Raw genomic sequence first — 26,122 nt, 5'->3', positions numbered from 1 at the left:
TTTTGTCTCGTACGTAGTACGAGCTAGAATACTAATTGTTCATATTTTAAAAACTCATTTTTCGTTAAAGGGTAACTTTTTTTGATATTTTATAATATATATATATATATATATATATATATATATATCTTTTCTAACAAAATTAAAATACTTTAATTAATTAACATGAAGCTCCTAAAACAACACTCAATGTTTTTCTCTTGTCTAGAATATATAGTTCATTCCATGAAAACATAGACTAGTGAAATGAGTAGATACATCCTGATAAAGTCATTTAGTAAATTGTGAAGAACCAAAGACCATCAATCTCGCTTCTCTACAAACTGGTCTTCTTTACTCGCTACAGTCTCAGGGTACTGGCGCGATAGAATTGAGAGCTTCGTTGCTCGATATCTCCTTCAAGCAGCGGTTCACACCATATGGGGTGAGAGGAATAGGCGAAGACATGGTGAACCACCTAATCCGGGAACTCGACTAACTCAACGGATCGATAAACAAGTTAGGAATTGTATTTCAGCAATCAACGCAAGTGGAGATAGCCGGTATGACAAGGCCCTCCAAGTTTGGTTCCACTCAAGAATATGAGTAAACTAATTCATAGATAAATTGTTTATATAGTTTTTTTCTCGGCAAAAGTTCTTGATGTAAAAACGCTAATTTTTTTTTTAATTTAATTTAACATTGCATTAAAAAAAAAGAACCAAAGACCGGTCCAACGTTTTTGTTTGCTCTATGCAAACTAAAAAAACTATCATTTTAATTTTTATGCAATTTTATTTTAATATATTTATGTTCATTTGTTAAATTTACCTTATATTTTTACATTCTTTTGTAAAGTTAATTGATTCGAAACTGTTATATTTTTTCTGTAAATCAACTCTTCATTAAAGCCAATGGAGTTGTTTTTAAGAACGAAGTATTTTTATTTCTGACTAGATCTTCTCAAAGTTTCTTAATCATCTAGAGGCAGGACACGTGTTTTATGTTTAAAAAGTTTTAGACCCCATTTGATCAAATCAAACTGTCAGAGCATCTCCATTGGTCATATTAATGGATGTTTTTACTATTTTTATAATATAAATTAAAGACATTTGTGAAGAGAGAGAAGAGAATAGTGTCTCCAAGAAGACACAAAGACATCTCTTAAAGACATTTTCTACCTACTTGTTACCTTTTTATTGGTTATAATGCTTTTACAATTTATTAATTAAAATTTTAATCTATCTAAAGACATTTTACTTTTATCACCAATGTGGTTGCTCTCACAAGTTTGGCCCCAGTTGGACAAAATAATTGTCGTCCAATGAAAAATAAAAACTGTAGAGCAATAATTATGGGTGTTAGGCTAAATAAACTATTTTTTATGGTTTCATTATAATTAAATTTAATTGTGGGTGGGTCTCAACTGACCCCATATTCCTTCACTTGGATCTGTCTTCCAAGTAGCACAAACACATTATGTGAGAGCAAGTAACAAACGACTCACCTAGTAATTTATCCAAACCTTTGTAAAATCAGACCAAAATACTCCTAATTAAAACCGGTTCGAAAAACCAAATGTTGAGTTATTTTGTTTTTGTATGAATGTAAAATAATACTCACCAAAAAGAATGTTTACAATAAATGCATCGTAAAAACCATAATTTCTAAAACCTTCTGGAACCAGAAACGCATTCCACCTTCATAAGTGCACGTTAATGCCATGGTACTCAACTGATTGCAGACATTTTTATCAATCGTTCTCTTAAGCGTATGTGCCGGTGTTGATGTCTCTCCATGACAACGACCATTACGCTCCCGCCAGAGACTGTAAATAGTGATCTGAAAAAATACCTCAATGTGAAAGTGTATATAGGTGTAGTGGACTTAGCCGAGATTAGAGGAATTATGGACCTCCAGATTGTAGTAAACCTATGATCAAGGATGCCATGAGCTAGAGCTGACCAAACTTGGGAGGAGTAGGAGCATGAGAAGAACAAGTGATCTCTCGTCTCTACTTCTTCCCCACGTAAAAAATAGTTACCACTGGCTCCAACATTCCATTTAGGCAATCTGTCCCCCGTCGTGAGACGGTTATGAATAGCAATCCATGTAATGAAAGAGTACTTCGAGTTGTAGAACCAAACCCCTTGTACCAATTACTAACTGGATTTACCTGACGTGTTAAGTGCCAAGTATCTTGAGATGAAAACTTGCACTTATAAAGGCTGTTTTCCTTTTCCAGAGTGGGAGATCTTTTTCCTCCACATCCACGATCATGAACTGGTATTACCGCGGATTGACCACAGTGATCGATTTCAAAGCAATTTTTTCCAAACCCATTGAACCCTAAGTGAGTCCCCAACCGAAACCAGACGCCATATCAAATTCAAAACAGTCGTGGTGTTTGTTTCTGAGAGCAGTCTTCAAAATGTTGGGTTATTCTCGTAATGTACACATAGTTGAAGCCAGTTACCTAGTCTTACGGACGATATTAACTCCAATATCGACGATAACCCGAACACTAGCCCACCATTCTAAGATTATGTAACCCAAACAGTTTCTGAATTAAAAATATAATACAAGTAAAATATATTAACACTAGTTCCCACCAAAAATTAACACTACAAGCTTGATCAGAGCAACCTTAATGGTAGACTTAATTTTGTCTTTTAACTATTTTGATGAATTGTTTTATTGAAAAAAATTATAGCTAAGAGTTTTTGTAATGGTTTGAAGCTCTTATACCTACTTTTATCTCTTATCTAAGAAACACTTCTAAACTATTCACATATTATTATGATTAATTACACCTAAGATTTGTAGTAAGAGACTTGCAATAAGGATGGTCTCATGTCATAGAATGCATGTCTCCATATGTTTTATTTAATCGAGAAAACATAAACTACAAAATTTAATGTTGGTTATTAAGTTTGGCCCCATTTGTTATCCCCACATGCACTCCTCTCTCTTTTTGTCCTTATAAAGTTCTTCTCCCAATTCATGAAACCCAAAAATAATTATCTCTTCGTAAGAAAATACAAACTTCTTCCTCTCTTCTAAGCAACTAAACTATGTTGAGTGCCTTTTGGGGTCATGCATCAGCTATTGCTATAGCTTCACCAGTTGTCAGCATTGTGGGTTTTCAGGGTGATCGTACTACGATAAGGTGATTTTCTTGATTTGTACTTTTAGTTTTAGTCTCAGTTTATTTTTCGTATAGCATGCATATTTATAATGTGTTACGTGTTACTTTATCTAAATTAAGACGACCAACATACGGAGAGATGAAATTTGTGGACGTAGTTGAAAGACCTAGAGAGATGCCAACATTTCCTCAATCGTTTCCAATGAACGGTGGTGATGGTCCGCACAGTTACATCCACAATTCTTCCTATCAAGTATGTTACAACGATCATATACTAAGTTTCTTTTACTATATATGATGTGATTTAAAGCAATAATGAGATCACATTAGCTAAGATATATAATATATATTACTTGTGATACAGAAAGTGGCGATCGATGGCGTTAAAGAAAGGACAAGCGAAGCGATCTTAGAAAAACTCGATCTTGAATTCCTCAACCGTAACTCTGAAGAAAATATCTTGAGAATTGTGGATTTTGGTTGTTCCATTGGACCTAACACGTTTGATGTTGTCCAAAATATCATTGATACAGTGAAACAAAAACGCCTAAAAGAAAACAAAACCTATATTGGTGCTCCTCTTGAGTTCCAAGTATGCTTCAATGATCAACCAAACAATGATTTTAACACACTTTTTCGAACCCAACCGTTCTTTTCCCGGAAAGAATATTTTTCCGTGGGAGTTCCAGGCTCCTTCCATGGTAGAGTATTACCAAAAAATAGCCTCCATATAGGTCACACTTCCTATACACTCCACTGGCTTTCTAATGTTCCCCAACATGTTTGTGACAAGAAATCTCCGGCATTGAATAAAAGCTATATTCAATGTAATAATTTAGTAGATGAAGTGACCAAGGCTTACAAGATCCAGTTCAGAAAAGATTTTGGAGGATTTCTTGAGGCAAGGGCGGAAGAGCTTGTCTCGGGCGGATTGATGATCCTTTCAGGACAATGCTTGCCCGATGGTATCCCAAAGGCTTTGACATGGCAAGGTGTTGTGATCGATATGATTGGAGATTGTCTTATGGATCTGGCTAAATTGGTAAGAAATATTATTTTCAAACACTTATTCTTATATTCTAAGTTTTCGAAACATGGCTCTTATCGTGTGCTCTAATGCTTAATCTTCTCTTAAATGTTAAATTTTTTCATACTTATTGGTGTGATTTTGCTTGTTTATTTTTTGTAGGGAATAACAAGCAAGGAAAAGATCGAACTGTTCAGTTTACCCACATACATTCCGCATATTAGTGAATTCAAGGCAAACATTGAACAAAATGAAAACTTTAATGTCGAGACAATGGAGGAGATAAGTCATCCTATGGATTATATGCCATTAACCAACGACTTCATCACTTCCATGTTTCGAGCCATTCTCAATACAATTATCGAAGAACACTTTGGAGAAGGTGTGGTCAACGAGCTATTCAGTCGACTTGCTAAAAGGCTCGACAAGTACCCAATTGATTTCAAAAGGTGTAAAAAGTATGTGAACTATTTTATCGTGCTTAAGAGAAAGTGAAAAGCGAGATAATGACAAAACTAGTGATGATATCATTTATGTTGTGTAGTTTATGACAATAATAATGTAAAAATCATGTCATGTGTATGTGTGTGTGTGTGTGTCTGTGTGTGTCTGTGAATTGTGTTTAGATTCAATTAAAAAAATGTACACTTGTGTGTATCTCTTTGGTTTGGATAATTACATCAATATGACTTGCACAAAACAAAACACAGCAGTGGCTTAGAGCCACTCTCATATTAATCGCATCTGAGTAATCCGTAATCTGTGTTCAAGACTTCACTTCCTCAATTTTATAAAACTTTTTCGTCTTTTATCTCAAGTACATGGCATAATGCACCAACTTAATTGTTGATTTTTTGGAGTATTTTGTATTGTTGTATTTGCTTTTTTATTTTAAAGGTTTGTATTCAATAATCACATTTTTTAAATATCAAATTTAAACCTAACATTTATTTTTTATTTTATTTTATTTTGCTTATGTTTTTTAATTGTTGTCCAAAAGTTATTTTCTCTATTTTTTTTAATAAGTATAATGCATCAATAGAGTTGTAGTAATAAAAAAACTAATTATGATTAAACACATTTAAAATTTAACTAGTATTTTGAAAAAACATATGATGGATATGTTACATATCACTAGTTATGTATATATACTATTTTCTGGAATGTATATCGTTACCATTTTCAAATAAAATTTTAGAATGACAGACAGTAACTTTTGAATTCACATTGAACGTCCATATCATATTTATTCAAAAATACATTATTAGTAAAATATAAAATATCACATCATAAACGAAATATTAAAGTTCTGATAATGATTTTTATGATCAAATTCTAGTGATATTATTTTGTATGGAAACGAATATAAAGTTTTAAATTATTTCATAATATGAATATATCATTGTTATTTTTGTTCAAAAGTATGTTAGCACATTCAAAAATTTGTTTGACAAACATAAAATTTGAGAATATGAAAAGACAAGTTGCGAAATTTTAAGCCGATTTGGATCAGCAGCGTGACTATCTTGCTAGATTTAGTCTAGTTCAACAAAGTTGGTTATCATTAGAGATGTCAAAGTGTGATATCTCGCACAACTCTGCTCAGCTCATGTCAGAAGCAAAGCTTATATAGGACAAACAAAGTACAATTATTTCTGACCTACAAACATAGCATTGTCACAGCTTGTACAAACCGATCTAATTTCCAGCAACAACTAAAACAAACGGTAATAAAACATTTATTAATTTAAATCTCACTCGCGAGCAACTTCAACAAGTTGTTCCCGACATTCTTACCATGGAAGAGTCCGATCAAAGCAGAAGGTCCATTCTCAAGTCCTTGGGCTATATCCTCAACATATGTTATCTTTCCTTCTCTTACATATGGAAGCACAAAATACAAAGACTTGAGAGTATTTGTCAAAGCATTCGACAGCTGTAAAATCTTGAACTCTATCCGTTTGTAAATAATGGTGGCTAATTTATGTGCACCTTCTAGTTCCTTTAGATTATATGATATTGTGGTCCCAATTCTTTTGTGTATCCGTTCAACTCATCCAATTTGATAATATACTCTTCTGCTCTGCGAGCCTTTCCTTTTACTGGAAACTGTGAGATCATTCCAGATGCTGCGATTCGCCCCCATGTGTCTTCATGTTTTCGAGCACTGCGTCTAACATTTTTCCTCCCACGTTCTCAAAGTATATGTCTATTACTTCTGGGAAACACCTGATTGATCCACAAACACCAAAACCAAACCAAACTGAATGTTTCTTACAAAACGAACATTTTTTTAATGGAATGAATGTTAAATTTATTCAACCAATTTTTTTGCATAAATTATATGCGATTTTTTAAGTTGAAGCGGATAGGAAGGTATACAAGCTTCATAATTCCATTTATAGTTTAAAATAATTATCTCGGTTAGAGCCGGTCCAAACAATTTTCATACCTAAACAAAAAAAAAATTTAAGTCCACTAACAAACAAAACTTAAATAAAAAATCCAAAAAGAAGGAACTCGAACCAGTTATCTCGTGGACGTTTTAGTACAGTTATACCACTATGCCACAAGTTAAATTGGGAATCATGCCCTCAACTTTTACTATATATTTGTGATGTCTAAAACACTAGCTTCATGAGCTTTAGCTTTGAGCCGGGCCTAATCTCGGTATTAAAATCTTCGTTTTAATGAGGCAAACAAAGAATTTGATTTCATTAGAAATGAAAAAGAATCTTCTAATGGGAGCGTAGTTACATATTTGGTATTATATATAGATAATATACTACTTCTAGGAAATAATATTCCCTTCCTCCAATCTCTCGAAATTTAGCTTGAAAGTTGTCTTTTCGATAAAAGAAATCTATTTATATTCTTGGAATAAGTAGTTTATAAACAAACAAATGGTTCTGTATCTTACAAACTCATTTTGTTAAAGAGTTTCTTTCTTTTATGACTTTTGTGACTTTTGGCTTTTGGCGTTAAACAATTGTAACAATTGGCGTTAAACAATTGTAACTTTCTTCGATGTAAAATGAATTCAGAATCACGTGTTTTGGCCCTACCATTTCCATAATTTTGTTTCCTACGTAAGCATGTTTAGCAAACTTTCGGAAGTGGAGAAGATCATAAGGATGATAGACAGGAACGTTTGAAACCGAAAACACAACAAAGAAAATGGGCAAAGAGAAATATGCAGGAGAGATACAAATGTGGTTTGTATCAAAACAATACCATAGATTAAAGCCTTTAGTGATTTCAAAAAATTATAATTAAAGTTTACATTCTTCTGTATAAACGTTTATATTTTCTGAATATAATTGAACATTAATTTTTTTTAGAAAACATGTTTAGCCAACTTTAGAAAAAAAAATCTTTGTCCACGCATTCCAAATAATTAAGAATCACGTGTTTTGGTCCTACCATTCTATAATTCTGTTTCCTACGTACATAATTTTTAAACATCTTTCTCCCCGCATATCAATTATATAGCTGATTCCTAACTCATTCCAACCTATTTTTAAATCTATTTTTGGTATTTTTAATAAAGAGTTTACTTTTTCTTACAATGATTGTTCCGGACTTTTTCATTTTTTTTGGACGGCAAGTATTGCTCCCAAAAATTGTGATAAATGTTTTTTTCTCTAAATTTGCTCTAATTTATTTTACATCTGGCATTTCTAGCCATGATTTAATCCGAAAAGAAAAATCTGTAAAGAAAATCTTGTAACAATTTTTTTTACGATGTTAATGTTCCGTTTATCTGCTCTATTAGAACAAAACGATGTCGTTTATTGTAGAGATAAATGACGTCGTTTTGTCTGTTGAAACAAATTTAAACCCTAAATCACCAAATTGATTTCATTATCTCAAATCCTACAGAAGCGGAATCGATTCGAATCCCATCTGGCGAGGAGACGAACGATGTTTCTCAGCCCAAATCAAATCGAAAGAAGAGAAAACGGAAGAAGGAAGTTGAAGTAGACGATGTCGTTTTGTTTTAATAGAGCAGATAAACGGAACATTAACATCGTAAAAAAAATTGTTAACCTATTTAACGACATGACTCAAATGGCAAGTCAACAAAAACTTTGTCATTTATCTAGAAAGTCAACAAAAACTTTACGAATTATTTGTCTTTTGTGAAGTTCAAGATTAAATCGTCCCAAATTTGAAAGTTGGTGATTTTTTTGACATTTTTCCATTTACAATTTTATGTTGTGTAAAACTATAAACGATGAAGGATGATAAGTATATTCCAAATTATATCGCCCACTAAATGATGAGTTTTCAATATATATTAAGTTTTAGAAATTACTGATTTATACACTATACGATTTTGGGATTTTTAAATCGACGCCAATAGAAGTTTTCGTAGAAGTTACTGATTTATACACTTCAATAGTTTCCTACAAACTAATTTTCGTAGAAGTTTCGTAGGAATATCGTAGGAATTAATTCTACCATCTTCCTGTGAAAAATCATTCGCAGGACATTTTAAGAATTTTTGAAGGAAATAATGAAAAAGATAAAAAATGTTTTAAAATTACTAACCATAGTTTTCTTCTTATAATAATTTAAAACTATTGAAGGAAACTTTTATCAACAAATTATTAATTGATAAATATTGTTTTAAATAAAAATTTATATTTAATGAGATAGAAATACAAGAGATATTAAAACTTATTGTCAAAAGAAAATATACAATAGACATATTATTTGTTAAGTCTATAACTTAACAAATAATTTATTTTGTTTAATAACATAAAGTTATAGACTTAACAAATAATATGTCTATTGTATATTTTCTTTAAAGAATAAGTTTTAATATCTCTTGACAATGTTTCATAACCATTCCCCAATTTATTTTAACAACATAAAGAAAAATAGCCTATAATAATAGATTTTAAGAACACATTATTAAGGCTTTTTCAAACCTAAGACAGTCTTCCCTTTTGTATCACCGTAGTCTTTTATTCTCTTAAATACAGATTTTTTGTTTTTTGGCAAAGAAAAAATACAGATTTAAAAGTTAAAACTAAATTCAAAAATAAAAATGAAAATAAACAACCCACGTGTCCTTAAAAAACCCCTAAATGCTTCTTCTTCCTTGAAATGAAATTATAAAATGAGGGATTAATTAATTTCATTGATGTATCTTTTCTCTATCTGTGGATGAACTTTCATTAATATAGTTCATGGGTTTAAATTGGATCGGTTGATAGAATTTTCGTTTTTCTTCTTTAGTAAAATCTCTCACTTGAGAAACTCTTAACTAATACTAACGTGTTTTTTCATTAAATTTTTTCGTTGTTTGTCTTTAGGTTTTTTTTTTTTTTGATAATATGTGAATTTATATACCAAAAAAGTACGAATGTTTATATACTACTTGGCGAAGCTAAATGGTGTCTAAACGCCCAAAAAATAATAAAAAGGCTAATCGAAAGAAGAGAAAGAATAACCATAACCACTTACTCAAAAGGGAGAGAAGATTCTTGAATGCTGCCAAGGATTCTGTCGCTTATGCATCTGTCAATTTACTTGAACAATTAACAGTGAGAAGTAGCGGTGCTGTTGTGGAGCCGGTACTGTACTGTTGTTTCTTTCTTTCCAAATGAAGAAGATTGTTGCGTACGTTGTTATACACTTCGGAGTAGTTGCTTGAGACGCTGGTGATGAGATCCAAGAATATATATAGTTCACACCGTAAAACAGTACATGATTTCATTAATTTGCAAACCAAAGCATAGGTACTAAATAGTTTCACAGAGTCCTGATGAAGTCATCTAGTGAATTGTATGAAGAACCTCCAGGCAAAACAGATGCTTTCAGTTTCTCTTTCAAATTGAGAGCACTTATCTTCATCTCTCCCCCTTCTTCATCCACCATTAACCTTTTCACAGCTCTCTCGAGCTCACCCTCCACGTGAACCCCAACTCTCCATACATTTGCCAAGTACCTTGCATTCACCTTTTGATCAGTAGTAAAAGGCCTACAATCGGAATTCCTTCCCCAATACTCTCTAGGGTCGAGTTCCATCCACAATGACTCCAAAACGCTCCAACCGCTGCATGTGCAAGCACTTGTTTCTGTGTAGCCCATTTCACAATGTAGCCTCGGTCCGGTATTTCCATCATACTAAACAATTCTTCATTAGATAATTCAGAACCAAGTATGGATCCAGGTCGGATCGCCCACAAGAAGTATTGGTTACTACTAACTAACCCGGAAGCCATTTCCAACACTTCTTTAGTTTCCAACAAAGTAAAGCTCCCCAAGCTTATGTATATGACAGAACTTGGCTTTTGTTTGTTCAGCCAATCAATGCAACTCTCATTCTCGTCTAGTAGACTCGTAGGAGGAGCTGAAGAAACCATGTAAAGTGGGCCTATAGGATATATCGGAATCTTAAGTTCTTGTTGAAGCCACTCCAAGGATGAAATCTCTAGACAACTCACTGTGTTGATTATCATAGAGGAAGCTGTCCCTTTCTCACATGAACTTTTAAACACTTCCACTGAGGCTTCTACTGGTGCAAATGCTGAAGTTGGTAGGTCTTTGTATCTAAGGGGATGCAACTCTGGCACTAGCTCCTCTTCTCGCCCACATCCTTCTGCAAAACCAATATATTAAAAGCAAATTATGGCCACAATTGTTTCAAACATTTAATTTAGTTGATGCGTTCTCCTTCCATCAACATGTTAAAATTTCAAGTGTTTAAAGATGAATACATTATTTTCTCCACTTTAAATAATATATTTATAAATAATAAACGCTTATATTTTTGGATCTTGATAATATTCATATCATCAACATATACTACCATAGTCACGATGAAGGAATTTCCTCTTATATCAATATTTTTGGCATTGCGTTAAAACGAAAAGGGTTAAAAATTGTAACATTTGTAAGAAAATTTCACATTTGAGAAGAAACCAAAACAAATCAGCTTTTTAATAGAATACATTTTCAAATTGTAAACACAAATGCCAAAAATCAGAAAGAGTTTCTCCTTTCTTAAAAATATTGTATTTGATCATTTAAATTCTAAAGCAAGAAAATAAAGAATATAGATGGATACCTGTAAGGGGAGCTATACCATCTTTTGCATAGAGTTTGCACATGGCAGAGCGACAAGCAAAAGCCGTCGCATTTTCGGTACTGAAAATAACTTTGGGAAGGTTAAACTCTTTGGCTGCAGCTTCAGCAAAGTACATGAACTCGTCGTAGATGACACATGCGATCTCTTCCTGTTGTTGCAGCAAAAACTGACCTAAACACTTCTTGAAGCTAATTTCACACTCTTTGTTGAGTTTAATAATAAACCAAATTGGCCCAAGAGTTTTCAGATCCGAGGCTGGTAAGCTCTCTGGGATGGTGATGAACTGAAAATCAGCTAAGTCTTTGGAAGGGTTTAAGTAATTGAACTTAGTCTGAGCAACTGTAATCGAGAAACCCTTTAAAGAATGGGCTCTCCCAAGTTGCATCATCGGAGATATGTGTCCTTGAGCTGGAACTGGAACCTAAACTACCCTTCTCCTTCTCTCCGATGTTTCCTCCATTTCCGATTTCTTTGTCCTCACGGCCACAAAAGAAAAAATAAAATAAAACAATTTAGAAATATAAGAGCATTTCCATGACATTTGGCACTCTCCTTTTACGATATGTGGCATAATCAATACTTAAATGTTTGTTTTCTACAAAACTTTATTAGTATAACATTTAATATATACACTAATATTTCAACATTTAATCAATTTAATACATAACAAGTTTAAATACAAAATATATATAATACTATAAAAAGCTTAAAATTTTGACAGTGTGTCCTTTTAGTTTTTCATTTAAAAAACCGTTTCTCATTAAATCTAAAAGATTTATAATTTTATAAAATTATAAGATTTATAAAAATTTACCGAATGTTTATAAGGTTTTACACACTTCTAAAGATAGCGAAATACCCTTTTCCATTTAAAAAATAGTGCTTCACTTTCACTCTATTGAACCATTTAACATCTACAATTAACAAGATTAGTTATATTATTTTCTTCTCACTAAACAATAAAATAAAATAAATTCATTAAATTTGGTAAAATTTAATGACCATGATAAGAGAAAAAAATATATATTAAGATTAGAAATTATGCAAGCTTTTGATGGCGTAAGAGTACCCACATTTATTAACAAGTTGACGTTGGGATTAGGCAAAATTAAATTGATAACACAAAAATGACACAGAAACATACTACTATCAAGCATACAAATAGAAATATTTAATATAGTCAAAAACAATAAATACACAACGTAACTTTCGTAACATATAGTTTCACTAATCTCCAATTAATCTACTAACGTATAGTTTTCATAAGTCAGTATTAGAGCTACAACGTATGGATTAAATGAAAAAGTCATGATGATCCTTTTAAACCCTACTACTTAACTCATATAAGTTATAAATAGTGGCGTTTTTCCTAGCTAATGACACACAATATGAGGGAATCAAGAATAAATATTAATGAAAGATAATTCAATTTTTCATGCCATCACGGCTTCACACAAACATTAACAATCGCAAAGGTAATATATTATTCATGTTTAGAGTTTAGTTATCAGATCATCTCAAGGTAATAACAAACTGTCAAGGTAATAACAAGCTGAAGTGCAGGAGCCGCTATTATTTTTCTAGCCTTCACCAAAACGTATATGCTGTAGTTGTCCTCCAAAAGGTAAATATTTAATTTTCTCTTCCTCTTATTTAAAATATATGTTTTATTGTGTTCTATATTTAACTCATGTCAACTGAATATTTGCCAAAATAAAATAAAATTTGGTGAGTGCTATAGGTGGACATGTGAAAGGTGATTATGATTGATTGAGAAGATCTAAATCATAAGACACAAGGTCTATTATTGTATTCTTTACTTTCAATTTCTGTTTCTTTTTAATGTTTTGAAGTTTGTAGATGTTGTTTAGATCTGAGAGATGTTTCTATGTAGTATGCATGTATGTTAGTCTTCAAAAGTATTCTTATTTTCTTATAGATTTCACAAAAAGACCAAAAGTAATTCAACTGATGAATTTAGACCAAAAGTATTCATATTTTGCTTATTATGTTTCATATGTTTAATGGCTTACTTATTTTATAATGAAGCAAGTAAAGACTAAATCAAGACTACAGTTCGATAGAAATGACATGGATGGCGTGGTATAGAGCCTATAATGAGCGTCGAGCTTTATACAATGATATGTATTCATGTGTAATTTTTTTTTTCAAGTTGTTACATTGTAACATTTTAATTTACATTGAATCAAAGAAAGATATAAGTATTAATTCTGATCACCAATGACCAAGTTTATAACAATGACATTTTTACAAGTTATACACATGCTATATATAATGAAATCTATAATTTATATAAAATCTCGACTGAGATATCTAATAGTCAAAGGGTTACAATTTCTTTTTTTTAGAAAAAATTTAATTACAAATATTCTTTTATTTTAGATAATAATTCACAAGACCTAATAGATTCTTAGTTTACAATAGATATATCTTAGTTACAATATTTCTATTAATTTTTTGTGGGTAAATATTTTTATCTTAAATATTATTAATTAAAAAATTTCAAAATAAATATATTTACATAATTTACAATATTAAGTTTACCCACACATCGTGTGAGAATTTTTTTAGTATACAATAAGAGTATAACTATAAGAGCATCCATTGCACATTTAGTTTAAATGTTTTCTCACATAAATTTAATTAATAAAATGAGAATAATGTCTTTAAATGAAAGATATCCTTCCTAAAATGTCTCAAAGAAGACATTTTGAGACACATTGAGACATAAGTCTTCCATTTTAAAACACTATTCATATTTTATTAATAATATTTATATGAGAAGACACCCAAATAAAATATACAATGTGGATGGTTTAAAAATATCTTTAACAAAACTAAAAATATAATAATTACAAAATGTTAATATTTAAATATGGAAGTGTCTTTAACTTAAAGACATCTCTTTCCAATATGTTTCCACCAAAACATAACATTTAGACATAATGTCTTTAATTTAAAAACGTCCAATCATTACATATTATATTTTTGTTGTGCGAAGATCCCTTCATGAGAAAGGATGGAGATGGTCTAAAGGTATAAATATCATTCCATGTGCGCAGTCATGTCAAAAAAAAAAATATCATTCCATGTGCGCGGTCATGTCATGCTCCAATTGATTCATCTACTTCATTATTTCAATTGTAATTACCATCCAATTGAAAAATCAGCCCCAAATAACTTATTAGCATACTTTTTTAGTTTGATATTTTACGTAACATGGATATAAATGTTTCTATTTTCAATTTATAAGCCACGAACATAGAAGAATAAAGAATCGCATGGGTATTACTACAGGCATATCTTGTTTCCTTTGCAACCAGCAATCGGAGACACGCGATCATCTTTCGATTTACTGTGATTATAATATTCAGATTTGGCATCAGATTCTTAGACGTCTCGGCCAGCCAGGTTACAAACGTAACATAACTGACTGGTCCTGTCTCATTTCTTGGCTGTCATCACCAAGGTGATCAGCATGTCATACAGATAATAATTCAAAACGGCAACAACAAAGTGACTAGGATGCCACATGGATGATAGTACAAAACACCGTCGTTTTGTTTTACAAGAATTGTTTTTTTGGATTAAATCATTGTTAGAAATGCCAATGTAAAATAAATTAGAGCAAATTTAGAGAAAACATTTATCACAATTTTTGGGAGCAATACTTGCCGTCCAAAAAAAGTAAGAAAGTCCGGAACAATCGTTGTAAGAAAAAGCAAACTCTTTATGAAAAATACCAAAAATAGATTTAAAAATAGGTTGGAATCAGCTATATAATTGATATGCGGGGACAAAAATGTTTACAAATTATTGGCTAAACAGTAAACATATTATGTACGTAGGAAACAAAATTATAGAATGGTAGGACCAAAACACGTGATTCTTAATTACAGTAGCGTAACTCTAAAAGCCAAAAGTCATACCATGAATTTGGAATCAGTTATAACTTATAAGTGATCTGCGGGGACAAAGATTATTATTATTTTTTAAGTTGGCTAAACATTTTTACGTAGGAAACAAAATTATGGAAATGGTAGGGAACAAAACACGTGATTCTGAATTCATGTTACATCGAAGAAAGTTACATTTGTTTAACGCCAAAAGTCATAACAGTAGTAGGTTTAACTATTTGGACTTGGCGAGAATGAGATATCATATTCGAAGAACTTCTGCAAAAACCTTCCAAATTAAATGACTATTTTTTCCGGTTTATCTTCAACTTGTATAAATATAGGTCAAACTTACGGAAATAAATTTAATCTGCAATATAATGCTTATATATATTTGGAAAAGTCTTACGATCATATATATACATTATAGCGTTTTTGTCGCTCTAAGAATAAATTTAAACTTCTTGTCACATAGTCTTCGTTGATCAAAACTTATAATCATAACCTAACAAGCTTGATAGCAATAACCGCATGTTAAAAAAAAAAAAAAAACGCATGTTATTTTATTGCAAGTTATGTTCTTATACAAGCTAAGGGTAAACTTAGAAAAAATAGTCAGATCTCTTTTGTATAAAAACCAAAAAATACAACTGTTGAGAATTTATTATCAGCAATGGATTTTCCTCAATCGTTTCCAATGAACGGTACGGTGGTGATGGTCCGCCCATCCACATCCACAATTCCTCGATCGTTTCCAACTAACTTTCTTTTTCTATATGATGTGATTTAAAGCTTTATTGATATCACATTTGCCAAAGCTAATATATATATATATATATATATATATATATATATATATATATATATATATATACCTTTTGGTACAGAAAGTAGCGATAGATGGCTCTTATTTTGTGCTCTAATGCTCAATCTTCTCTAAAATGTTAAATAACTAACTCTGAACAATTATTGGTTAAATTTGCTTGTTTTTGTAGGGAATAATTAACGAGAAAGGACAAGATCGAAGTGTTCAGTTTGCCCAGATATATTCTGCACATTAGTGAATTCAAGGCAAACATTGAGCCAAATGAAAACTTTACGGTCGAGACAATGGAGGAGATAAGTCATCCTATGGATTATATGCCATTAACCAACGACTTCATCACTTCCATGTTTCGAGCCATTCTCAATACGATTATTGAAAAACACTTTGGAGACGGTGTGGTCAATGAACTATTCGATCCACTAGCTAAGAAGCTCGACAAGTACCCAATTAATTTCAAAAGGTGTATAAAGTACGTGAACTATTTGATCGTGCTTAAAAGAAAATGAAAATGGAGATAATGACAAAACTAGTTATGTCATTATTTATGCTGTGTAGTTATCATAATAATAATGTACAAATCGTATCATGTGTGTGTGTTTAGATTCAATAAAAAATGTACACTTCTGCGTATTTTATAAATTTTTACCTATCGTTGATGTCTAAAATTTTTGAAATAATAGAAAACTTTTTGTAGCTTTCTTTGTTCCTAATTCAAACATTTTTAGATAGGTCAAAGAGTTTGTCCGCTAAAAAAGTAAACCCATAGTTTTTGCCAAAAAAAGTAAATCCGTATTCCGTAGTTTTCACAAATTCGTAATACTTCTGCCAAATTCGGATACCCGTAATTATTTTTCTGCCAAAAAGGTAAACCCGTTAATTTTCCTTTTAAAGAACATAAATAAGTAGTTTTACCGCCAAAAATGTGAACTCATAATTATCTCGCCAAAAACTATGAATCCACAATTTTTTCCCAAAAAATAAGAATCTGCAAGTTTTTTCACTAAAAGATACGAATCCGTATCCCGCCTATTGATGATGATGGATGATGGATAAAGGTGATGGTGATGGTGATGGTTGTGGTGATGATGATGATGGTTGTTGTTTTAATGTTAATTTATTATTTTAATGATTCAATACATTTAATCATTTAACCCATTAATTAACTCACCTTTAATCATTTAACCCATCAATTAGTTCATAAATTAACTCAACTAATTTAAAAGAAATCTCGAAATCCTTTAATTCAGTCCATGAATTGGGTCAATCCACTAAATCATTTAATTCTAAACCCATTAGATAATGTGTTGAGATGAGTTAGATAATTTATTTTGATAACCTTAAATCCAACATATTATCTATATACTACTTTTCTAGAATGAATATCATTAGAATTTTCAACTAAAAATTTAAGAACGATATTAACTTTTGAATTCACACTGAACCTCCATTAGATTTGGACAGGTCTAGCACACAATTTACTATAAAAACAATTAGTAGTAAAATCTAAACTATCACATCTTCGACAAAAAATTAAAAATCATGATAATGATTTTATGATCAGAATAAAGGTTTAAATTATATCATATGGGCTATATTAATTTATATGCCCAATTGACCAAAAAAATTAGATTTATATACATGATAATTTAAAAATTAGGTAAGTATGAAAGAGAAAGAAAATATAAACCAAAAATATCTTTTATTTTTGGATTAATTACAAAATTGCCATAGCTACAATATGCTTATTATACGGATAATACTGTTCATTTTGATACGTTAATATGCCGATAACATATCGTAAATAATATAATATCGCGATAAGTTTACTAATATCCGAATAATATTTGTATGAACATGATAAAATATTTGATAAATGGATAATATATATATATATTAACGTGTAATTTATACAATGTATGTTCAAATTTATCGTGTTAAAATACTGGTATCAGCTAACTTATAAAGTAACCTATTTATTTACTCTGATAATTTAATTTTTACCGGTAACTTATATGTTTTCATACTTATTTACTATGATAATTTAGTTATTACGTTAATTTATATGTTAGCATGTTTGTACGCGTTGCTAATTAAAACCGGTCGATAGTGGCTGTTGCGAATCTAACCCAGAAGAATTCGACAATGGTCGTTGCCACCAACGATACCAATTCGCCTTTTTGCTCAATAAACCTTATTAAACCCCAACTAACAAATTCCTCATAACACAATTCTGTCAGGTTTTGAAATGATCACTTGGAATTGAAACTATTATCATGTTTTTGGTCTCAACCTTCAGGGAATCAAAGTCGCAACAGCCACTATCGACCGGTTTTCATTGGAGGTCATTTATGGTATTGGTTTGTCGGAGAAACAAAGAATGAAAAAGAAAAGAGATGAGAATTCAAAGAGGAGAAGGAAAGAGAGATACAAGGATGAGATTGTCTTTTTAACATGTACAGTAAATGTCAAAAGTAGGAAGGAGAAAGAACTAATTTAGCATTCATCTAGGCATAGATAATGATATTTTCCATATCATTATATAAAATACAATATTTTTATCTTGATTCAAATGTATGTTAGAAAATGCAAAATTTGGTTTGACAAAATAAAATTTAAGAATTTTGAAACAAAAGTTATAATATTTTAAGCTGTTTAATTTGGGCTACAAGATATATTGGATCAGCGTGACCTTATTGCTAGTTTTGGATCTAGTTCAACATTGGTTGTAACTAGATATGTCAAAGTGAGATATCTAGCTCAACTCGGCTCATCTCATGTCAGAAACAAAGCTTTACAGACAAACAAAGTCCATTTATTTCTGACCAACAAACAAAACATTGTCACAGCTTGTACAAACCGATCTTATTTCCAGCAACAACTAAAACCAAACGGTAATAAAACATTTGTTAATTTTAATCTCACTCGCGAGCAACTTCGACAAGTTGTTTCCCGACGTTCTTACCGTGGAAGAGTCCGATCAAAGCAGAAGGTCCATTCTCAAGTCCTTGGGCTATATCCTCAACATATGTTATCTTCCCTTCTCTTACGTGTGGAAGTATGAAGTCCAAAAACTTGGAGTATCTATCAAAAAATTCGACAGCTGCAAAATCTTGAACACGGATGCGTTTGTGGACAATGGTGGCTGTGTTATGTAAACCTTCTGGTTCCTTTAGATTGTATTGTGAAATCATTCCACACGCTGCGATTCGGCCATGTGTCCTCATGTTTTGGAGCACTGCGTCTAACATTTTGCCTCCCACGTTCTCAAAGTATATGTCTATTCCTTCTGGGAAACACCTGATCGATCCACAAACACCAAAACCACACCATATTTTCTTACAAAACCCAACTTATTGCAGTCGAAATGAATAAACTAGATAATTTCATTTTAAAATTACAAACAATATATATATATTAATTATTGATTAATACAAAAATCAAACCCACAACTGAATCACATCCCTTGAAACATGTAAAGATGTATTTATTCACTGACCTCTTTAGGGCAGCACTAAGATCCTTTTCTTCCTTATAATTGAAAGCGTCATCATACCCAAACTTAGTCTTGAGAAGATCAACCTATAAAATCAAGTGGACATGTATATCACACTCTCTTGCTAGAAAACCTAAATCAAAATGTGAACTGTATTACTCTTAAACAAGTGATAGAGACCTTCTCTTTACTGCTAGCGCTTCCAACGACATAGCATCCCGCCATCTTCGCAAACTGTCCCACAAGTTGACCTACTGCGCCAGATGCAGCTGATACAAATACAGTCTCTCCTTTCTTCGGAGAACATATCTCGTAAAACCCAACATACGCAGTGAGACCCGGAATACCTTATAAGAACAAAACATAGGAAAACACATAGTTTTAAGTATAGTAATGAAAACAAAAAAAAAGATTCATTTACTAAGTGTATACCAAGAAGTCCAGTGTAGAAAGATAATGGAACATCGGTGTGATGAATCTTGAAATGTGAAGAAGGAGTTGGAGTAATAACACTATACTCTTCCCAACCAACTCTTCCCCAAAGTAAATCTCCTGTTTTGTAATTTGGGTGCCCTGAATCTATTGCTTTAGCCACTCCAAACCCAGAGATTGGCTACAACACACACAACACAATGAAAATAATCATACTGAAAAACTTTCACTAGAGATTCGAATATTTTACCTTGCCGATAGTGAAAGCATGAGCCATGGAAGCCTGGGATGAGGGATCAGGCTTCCCCATGCGAGTGCGGCTATGAGGATCGCAAGATAAGTAGAGATTCTTGACTAGAACCGCCATGGATCCGGGAGGTACACGTAAGTCAATGGTGGTTGTGGCAATGTAGAGGTCGGATTGTTTAGGGAATCCACTCACGTAGTCACGGAGAATCACCTGATTGTTAGTTGCCGTCGTCGCTATGCAGATGTTCGCCATTTTTTTCCGATTCAATATTTTTTTGTGTAGATGAGGTTGATTATTTATAATCAATCTGCTTCTTTTAGTTACCGTTAGAAAAGATTGGTAAACAAAAAAGAAACAGAAAATATCATTTTTGGTTATTCCTTGCGTTTTTACCTTTGTGACGTAAAATACCAAAGCAGAGGAATCACGTGCTACGTTAGGGCTGGGAAAAAGAACTGCAACCGAGTATCCGAAAAATTGGATTTGATATCGAATCCAAAATTTTAGATTTTACCATATTGGATTTTGAATTTAGAGATTTGCAAAATTACCCCTTTTTTACTACCCTTTTGCAACAATACCTTTTTATTTTGTCCATTTTTAAAAATACTCTTTCCCCTGAACAGAATGACCAAATCACCCTCATCTAGTAGGAACATGTAATTGAAAACTGAAATTTTCCCGCCAAATTTTATTTTTTCCGCCAAAAAAAAATTTTCCGCCAAACTATTTTCCGGCCAAAAAAAAAAGTTTCCCGCCAATTTTTTTTTTCGTAACAATTTTTTTCTGAGCCAAAAAAATGCTTTTAAAAATCATTGTAAATTTTTTTTTTGCTGGAAATAGATTTACGAGGGATTTTAAAAGGGTTTTAAAAGAGTTACAAGAGATTTTAAAAGGGTTTTAAAAGATTTACAAGAGATTTTAAAAGGGTTTTAAAAGATTTATAAGAAATTTTAAAAGGGTTTTAAAATATTTACAAGGGATTTTAAAAGAGTTTTAAAAGATTTACAAGAGTTTTTCAAGGGTTTTCTTGTAAATTCTTTAAAAATCTTGTAAAAACTCTTGTATATCTTTTAAAACTCTTTTAAACTCTTTAAAAATCTCTTAGAAATCTTTTAAACCCCTCCTTGCAAATCTTTTAAAACACTTTTAAACCCTTTGAACTATTTTAAAAACTTTTGTAAATCTTTTAAAGCCCTTTAAAATCCCTTGTAAATATTTTAAAACCGTTTTAAAACAAATTTAAACCTTTTAAAAATCTTTAAAAAACCTTTGTAAATCTTTTAAACCTCATTAAAATCCCTGTAAATATTTTAAAATCATTTGTAAATCTTTTAAAGCCCTTTTAAAATCTCTTGTAAATCTTTTAAAATCCCTTGTAAATATTTTAAAACCCTTTTAAAATCTCTTGTAAATATTTTAAAACACTTTTAAAATCCCTTGTAAATCTTTTAAAACCCTTTTAAAATCCCTTGTAAATCTATTTCCTGCCAAAAAAACTTTTGATGGGAAAAATATTTTTTCGAAAAATTTTGGCGGGAAATTTTTTTTCGAAAAATTTTTGGCGGGAAATTTTTTGGCGAGAAAATATTAATATTTCATTTTATTAACCTAAAATTATTTTCAAATAGAGGTAAAATGGTCATTAAAAATTTAAAGAGGGTAGAAATGAAAATGGATAAAACAAAAGGGTAGAGTTGAAAAGGGGCATCATGGAAAAGGCATTTGAAAGAATTTTTCTTTAAACTTTTCTACTCAAAAAATTGTAACCGAATTCGACTCAGACTTGAAAATACTCAAAAATCTTATTCGAATATCCAAATTTTACTCGAAATCCAAAGTTTTTATTTAAAAATCCCGGTATTTACCAAAAAACCCGAGTATTTACCCAATAATTTGGGTATCGGTTCTGAAAAAAAGACCTCGAAATCTATACCCAAATATGATTGGACTAAACTAAAAATAAACCGCTAATTTAGATTTACCCTAAATCATAAACTTTTATATCCAAAAATTCCATACCCGATCGAGTTTTATCCGAACCCGACCAACATACCCGCATGTCCACCCCTAACGTAACCACGTGATATCGATCTTCCTTCTATATATATATATATATATTTTTTCCTTTAATAATTGATCTCCTTCTTTCGTGACGATTAACTTAAAAAGATTGGTAAATAAAAAAATAATTCATTTTTGGTTTGTTTCAATGACATACTGATTGGACAACGATTAGAATGAGTTTGTTTTCTGTTTTTTTGCAATGTCAATAATAATAACAAAACGACAATGGAAAGATAATAAAAATATCAAGCAACATACATGGACGAGTAAGTATTTCAATTGTTTTGTACTGCTATATTTTACCCTTTGTAAGTATTTTCTTCAAAGTCGAGCCATGCACTACTAAACCTAAGTAAAGGAAATTTGGTATTGCAGTTTCAAAATAGATTACTGTATTTTTGCAGCTCAATATTTGTGTACAGTACATAGTCTCATACTCTCATTAGTCTAGTGGTATGTCCCGCTTAGAAACCTTTCCAAAGTAAAGGTATCGTTAGGTAAGGTGTTTAAACTAAACCTCCCACCATCGTTTATATCTTGTTTTCTTAATTAAAATATTGGGTTTTGTAAAAAATAAACATTTAACTTGTCACTTTTTCTAACTTTACTCTTTACTTCCAAAATGTATATTGATCATCAAAATCAAAAATAATACGAAATATAATTGTTTTTCGTTACCATCAAATTCGTAAAAATTTAATATATGTGACAGTGAAAACGTTAACTATATACGTTTAAGAGTCATATTACGTATTATTTAAGATTTCGTAGTATTAATGTGCACTTTTTTTGAGTAAACAGTAAAGTTGCAAAATTTGGCAAGTTAAAGTTTTTTTATATTCGATTTTCATTCACAAAATATCGAATCTAGTACAAACCAATACCATTAACTATTGAGTATTGACTGTAAATTCTTTTTACTAATCTCGGTCTCCGTGTAGGACATCTCTGCACAAAACCCTAAAATATTGAATTGTGCTAAAAAAAATTAAACCGATAGTCTTTACAATTTCAGGACCGGTTTTATTTTGATGGAGATATTAGAATTATCCCACATTAGAAGAAATAATATTCTTTGGACAATATATATGTACAGTATTGTGGCAATCCTCCTTCCTTAAACTAATTTTTGAGTGTGAATTAGCCCCACACTAATATGAAATCTATCTGACTTTTTCTTGTTTTTATTTGCATAGAAATTTATGTAGATCTTTTTTCTACTATACTATTTCTTACGTTTTTTTTTTTTTTTTTTTTTTTTTTTTTTTTTAAGTATGTTTCAAAATGGAGAAGCAAAACTGCAAAGCCATAAATGTACAAAATTATTTTCACGCCATTTTTACAAATTGTTATTAATTTATCATTTTTTGATAAAAATCTGAACTTATAAAAGAATTTTATAAATTTTGGAGAAGTGTATGGAAAACTGATTTTTAAAATTATTTTCAGAAAACATTAGAAACTTTTATAATTGTACCAAACATCAATACTTAACATGTGATTGTGAATACAGTATTTGCCAAAACAAAAAAAAACATGTGAATACAGTATAATAATATGTCATTTCTCCTTTTTATAGTGGATATTAGGCTATTTTATACGCATGACTAAACTTTATTTACAATTCATATAATCCGTTTATGACCAAACTTCAAAATCACTTTTATCTATCAAAATCATAAAATCATAGTTTTGTCATACCACAAAGTATCAAAACCCGGTTCAATAATCGTAATTACCTGTTCGGGTTATTGAAACCGGTTCATATCGGTTTGGTTTGATTTGTATCCCGACCTAAATCTGGATCAAAATTAAATTATCCTCTTTGAAAATTAGATCTGACTTATGGCGAGATTCTCAGTTTGCGGAGGAGACGACGGAGAAGGACCAAGTAACAACAATCACCAATCCCGGAAAAGGCAACGACTTCCTTCAATCGATGAAAATGAAGAAGACGCCGAGACCTCCGACGCCGGAAGTTCCGGTGAAGAAGACGAAGACGAAACTCAGAATCAAGGAATGAGACCAGAATCTGAGGATCGAGGATCAACGAGCGATGATAGCGATCGTGAAGTTGTGATTGAGGAGAGACGATTTGGTAAATTTGTAAATAGTCAGAGTTCTTCTTCTAGCAAAGATTCGCCTCTTTCTGTAACGTTATTGGATCCAGATGTTCTTGATTGTCCTATTTGTTGCGAGCCATTGAAGATTCCTATCTTTCAGGTTTTGCTTCTTCATTGATTACACAATCCATTGAAGCACTCTGATTTTAGGTTAGAGTTCTCAATAGGAAGATAGATCTTAGAGGAGCCATAACTTGTGTAGATTGAGTAGATAGATAGAAGAACTTAGAGGAATTAGGATTTGAGCTCTGATGCAATTGGAAATCTGTTGTAGGACTATGTTAAGCTCTTTTGTTTGTATTTTAAGAATGTTCAGAATCATGTTCCTTAAAGAAACTTTCATTGTAGTATGTATGGTTCTACGTCCTTTAGTACGCCTTAGAGTTTCACCGATGCTTACAGCTTCTTTGGTGTTCTTATTGTCATATATCTGTTTGTAATAGCTTTGTGGTTCTGTGTTTAGTGTGATAATGGTCATCTGGCTTGTACTTTGTGCTGCACCAAAGTGAGGAACAGATGCCCGTCGTGTACATTACCGATAGGTTATGTTCGTTGCAGAGCTATGGAGAAGGTTATAGAAGCATCTAGAGTCTCGTGTCTAAATGCCAAATACGGGTGCAAGGAGAGTACCTCCTATGGAAACCGTTTTAGTCATGAGCAGGTATGTGTTTTCACCCCTTGTTCTTGCCCCATACTTGACTGCCACTACACTGGGTATTACAAGGATCTCAACAATCACGTCCGTGCTGAACACAAAGATGATCTGATCTCGTTCGTGTGGAATACTCGTTTAACCATTAGCTTGGACCTCAATAAGAAGACCACAATTCTTCAGGAAGAAAACGATGGGCATGTGATTGTAGTCCAAGTTTTCAGGGCTTTGCATGCTGTGTATGTCAGTGTGAGCTGTATTGCACCTTTGACACCGGGAGTGGGTAGGTTATCATGCCGTCTTGCGAAGATAACCGTTGATAGCTTACTGAAGCAAGGATTTATGGTGAAGAACATACAAAAAGTGACGAATGAACATCCCGAAGATGGTTTCATGTTGATTCCTTCCTATTTGTTCTCTGGTAATGACAACTTGAATCTGCAGATTTGGATCGGCCATGGCCGGATCTTTGTTCATTCGTGATTATGTAAAGAACTAAAGTTGAATCAAAAGCTTGTCATGAACAAGTTTAGGTGTATATGAAATGTGCATGTTTTTAAGATCTGGTGAGTTGCATGATTTAGTTTGAGAATCTTACCTTTGTGGCCATTATTCTAGTTATTAATCCCCGTACATAGGTCATTATATTTATTCTCCCTTTAATATTCAGTATAGAAGTTTGAAAATAATAAATTATTTGCTATCTTAAAAAAAATCTTTTCAAAACTGTTTTTACTCAAAAAATTTGGTTTTGTTGCTTGTTCGACATGATGTAACAAACTAAGGGGGTGTTATTCGTTAATGGATTTTAATAGAATTGAAATCCAACACTAATCCACTGTTATTTAACTAATGATTCTAAATCCAGCTTTAAAATCTAGTGTTATTGGAACTCATATTTGTAAATCATGCTTAATAGATTCTAAAGTTTGGTGTTATTCAATTAAGATTTTAAATATTTCATTAAAATCCAATGTTATTTAAAACTAAAAGACTTGTAAAATCTTTGTATATTAATTGATTTGAAATGAAAGCTCTTTGGAGTTTTATGAGTAAATCATTAGAATCAAAATCCAAGACATATTGCAGAGATTTTGAAATTCATA

General features: G+C 31.6%; 5 protein-coding genes and 1 long non-coding RNA gene across 7 annotated transcripts; 3 read left to right on the top strand and 3 right to left on the bottom strand.

Annotated features, from left to right (window-relative positions):
• Window positions 1–3,302: 3,302 nt before the first annotated feature.
• AT5G37970 (S-adenosyl-L-methionine-dependent methyltransferase superfamily protein) lies at window positions 3,303–4,649 on the top strand (the record flags this gene model as incomplete). The annotated part of the gene is made up of 3 exons (NM_123156.2): window positions 3,303–3,380; window positions 3,492–4,169; window positions 4,317–4,649. 3 exons carry the CDS (start codon window positions 3,303–3,305, stop codon window positions 4,647–4,649), a joined length of 1,089 nt encoding a protein of 362 aa, NP_198613.2.
• Window positions 4,650–5,901: 1,252 nt separating this feature from the next.
• AT5G37960 (GroES-like family protein) lies at window positions 5,902–6,300 on the bottom strand (the record flags this gene model as incomplete). The annotated part of the gene is made up of 2 exons (NM_123155.1): window positions 5,902–6,156; window positions 6,229–6,300. 2 exons carry the CDS (start codon window positions 6,298–6,300, stop codon window positions 5,902–5,904), a joined length of 327 nt encoding a protein of 108 aa, NP_198612.1.
• A 3,352-nt stretch (window positions 6,301–9,652) lies between these two features.
• Window positions 9,653–11,855, bottom strand: AT5G37950 (UDP-Glycosyltransferase superfamily protein; the record flags this gene model as incomplete). 2 transcript variants are annotated; one of them, NM_123154.3, is made up of 2 exons in its annotated part: window positions 11,236–11,855; window positions 9,653–10,767 (listed from the first exon to the last, which is right to left on the bottom strand). In NM_123154.3, exons 1-2 carry the CDS (start codon window positions 11,642–11,644, stop codon window positions 10,121–10,123), a joined length of 1,056 nt encoding a protein of 351 aa, NP_198611.1. In that variant the 5' UTR covers window positions 11,645–11,855. The 2 variants fall into 2 exon arrangements, with proteins under 2 accessions (NP_198611.1, NP_001119327.1); NM_001125855.1 differs by having other exon boundaries at window positions 10,121–10,767; window positions 11,254–11,855.
• A 2,814-nt stretch (window positions 11,856–14,669) lies between these two features.
• Window positions 14,670–14,964, top strand: AT5G05585. The gene has a single exon (NR_142852.1). It is a non-coding gene; the product is annotated as an other RNA (long non-coding RNA).
• Window positions 14,965–18,749: 3,785 nt separating this feature from the next.
• AT5G37940 (Zinc-binding dehydrogenase family protein) lies at window positions 18,750–20,614 on the bottom strand. The gene is made up of 5 exons (NM_123153.4): window positions 20,175–20,614; window positions 19,925–20,105; window positions 19,673–19,839; window positions 19,496–19,578; window positions 18,750–19,296 (listed from the first exon to the last, which is right to left on the bottom strand). Exons 1-5 carry the CDS (start codon window positions 20,424–20,426, stop codon window positions 18,918–18,920), a joined length of 1,062 nt encoding a protein of 353 aa, NP_198610.1. The 5' UTR covers window positions 20,427–20,614; the 3' UTR covers window positions 18,750–18,917.
• Window positions 20,615–24,007: 3,393 nt separating this feature from the next.
• Window positions 24,008–25,673, top strand: AT5G37930 (Protein with RING/U-box and TRAF-like domain). The gene is made up of 2 exons (NM_123152.4): window positions 24,008–24,464; window positions 24,828–25,673. Exons 1-2 carry the CDS (start codon window positions 24,087–24,089, stop codon window positions 25,497–25,499), a joined length of 1,050 nt encoding a protein of 349 aa, NP_198609.1. The 5' UTR covers window positions 24,008–24,086; the 3' UTR covers window positions 25,500–25,673.
• Window positions 25,674–26,122: the final 449 nt, after the last annotated feature.

This window comes from Arabidopsis thaliana, chromosome 5 (assembly GCF_000001735.4).
Source record: "Arabidopsis thaliana chromosome 5, partial sequence".
NCBI lineage: Eukaryota > Viridiplantae > Streptophyta > Magnoliopsida > Brassicales > Brassicaceae > Arabidopsis > Arabidopsis thaliana.
Note: the sequence above shows the minus strand (reverse complement) of the source record. Positions and strands in the feature narration are given on the sequence as shown.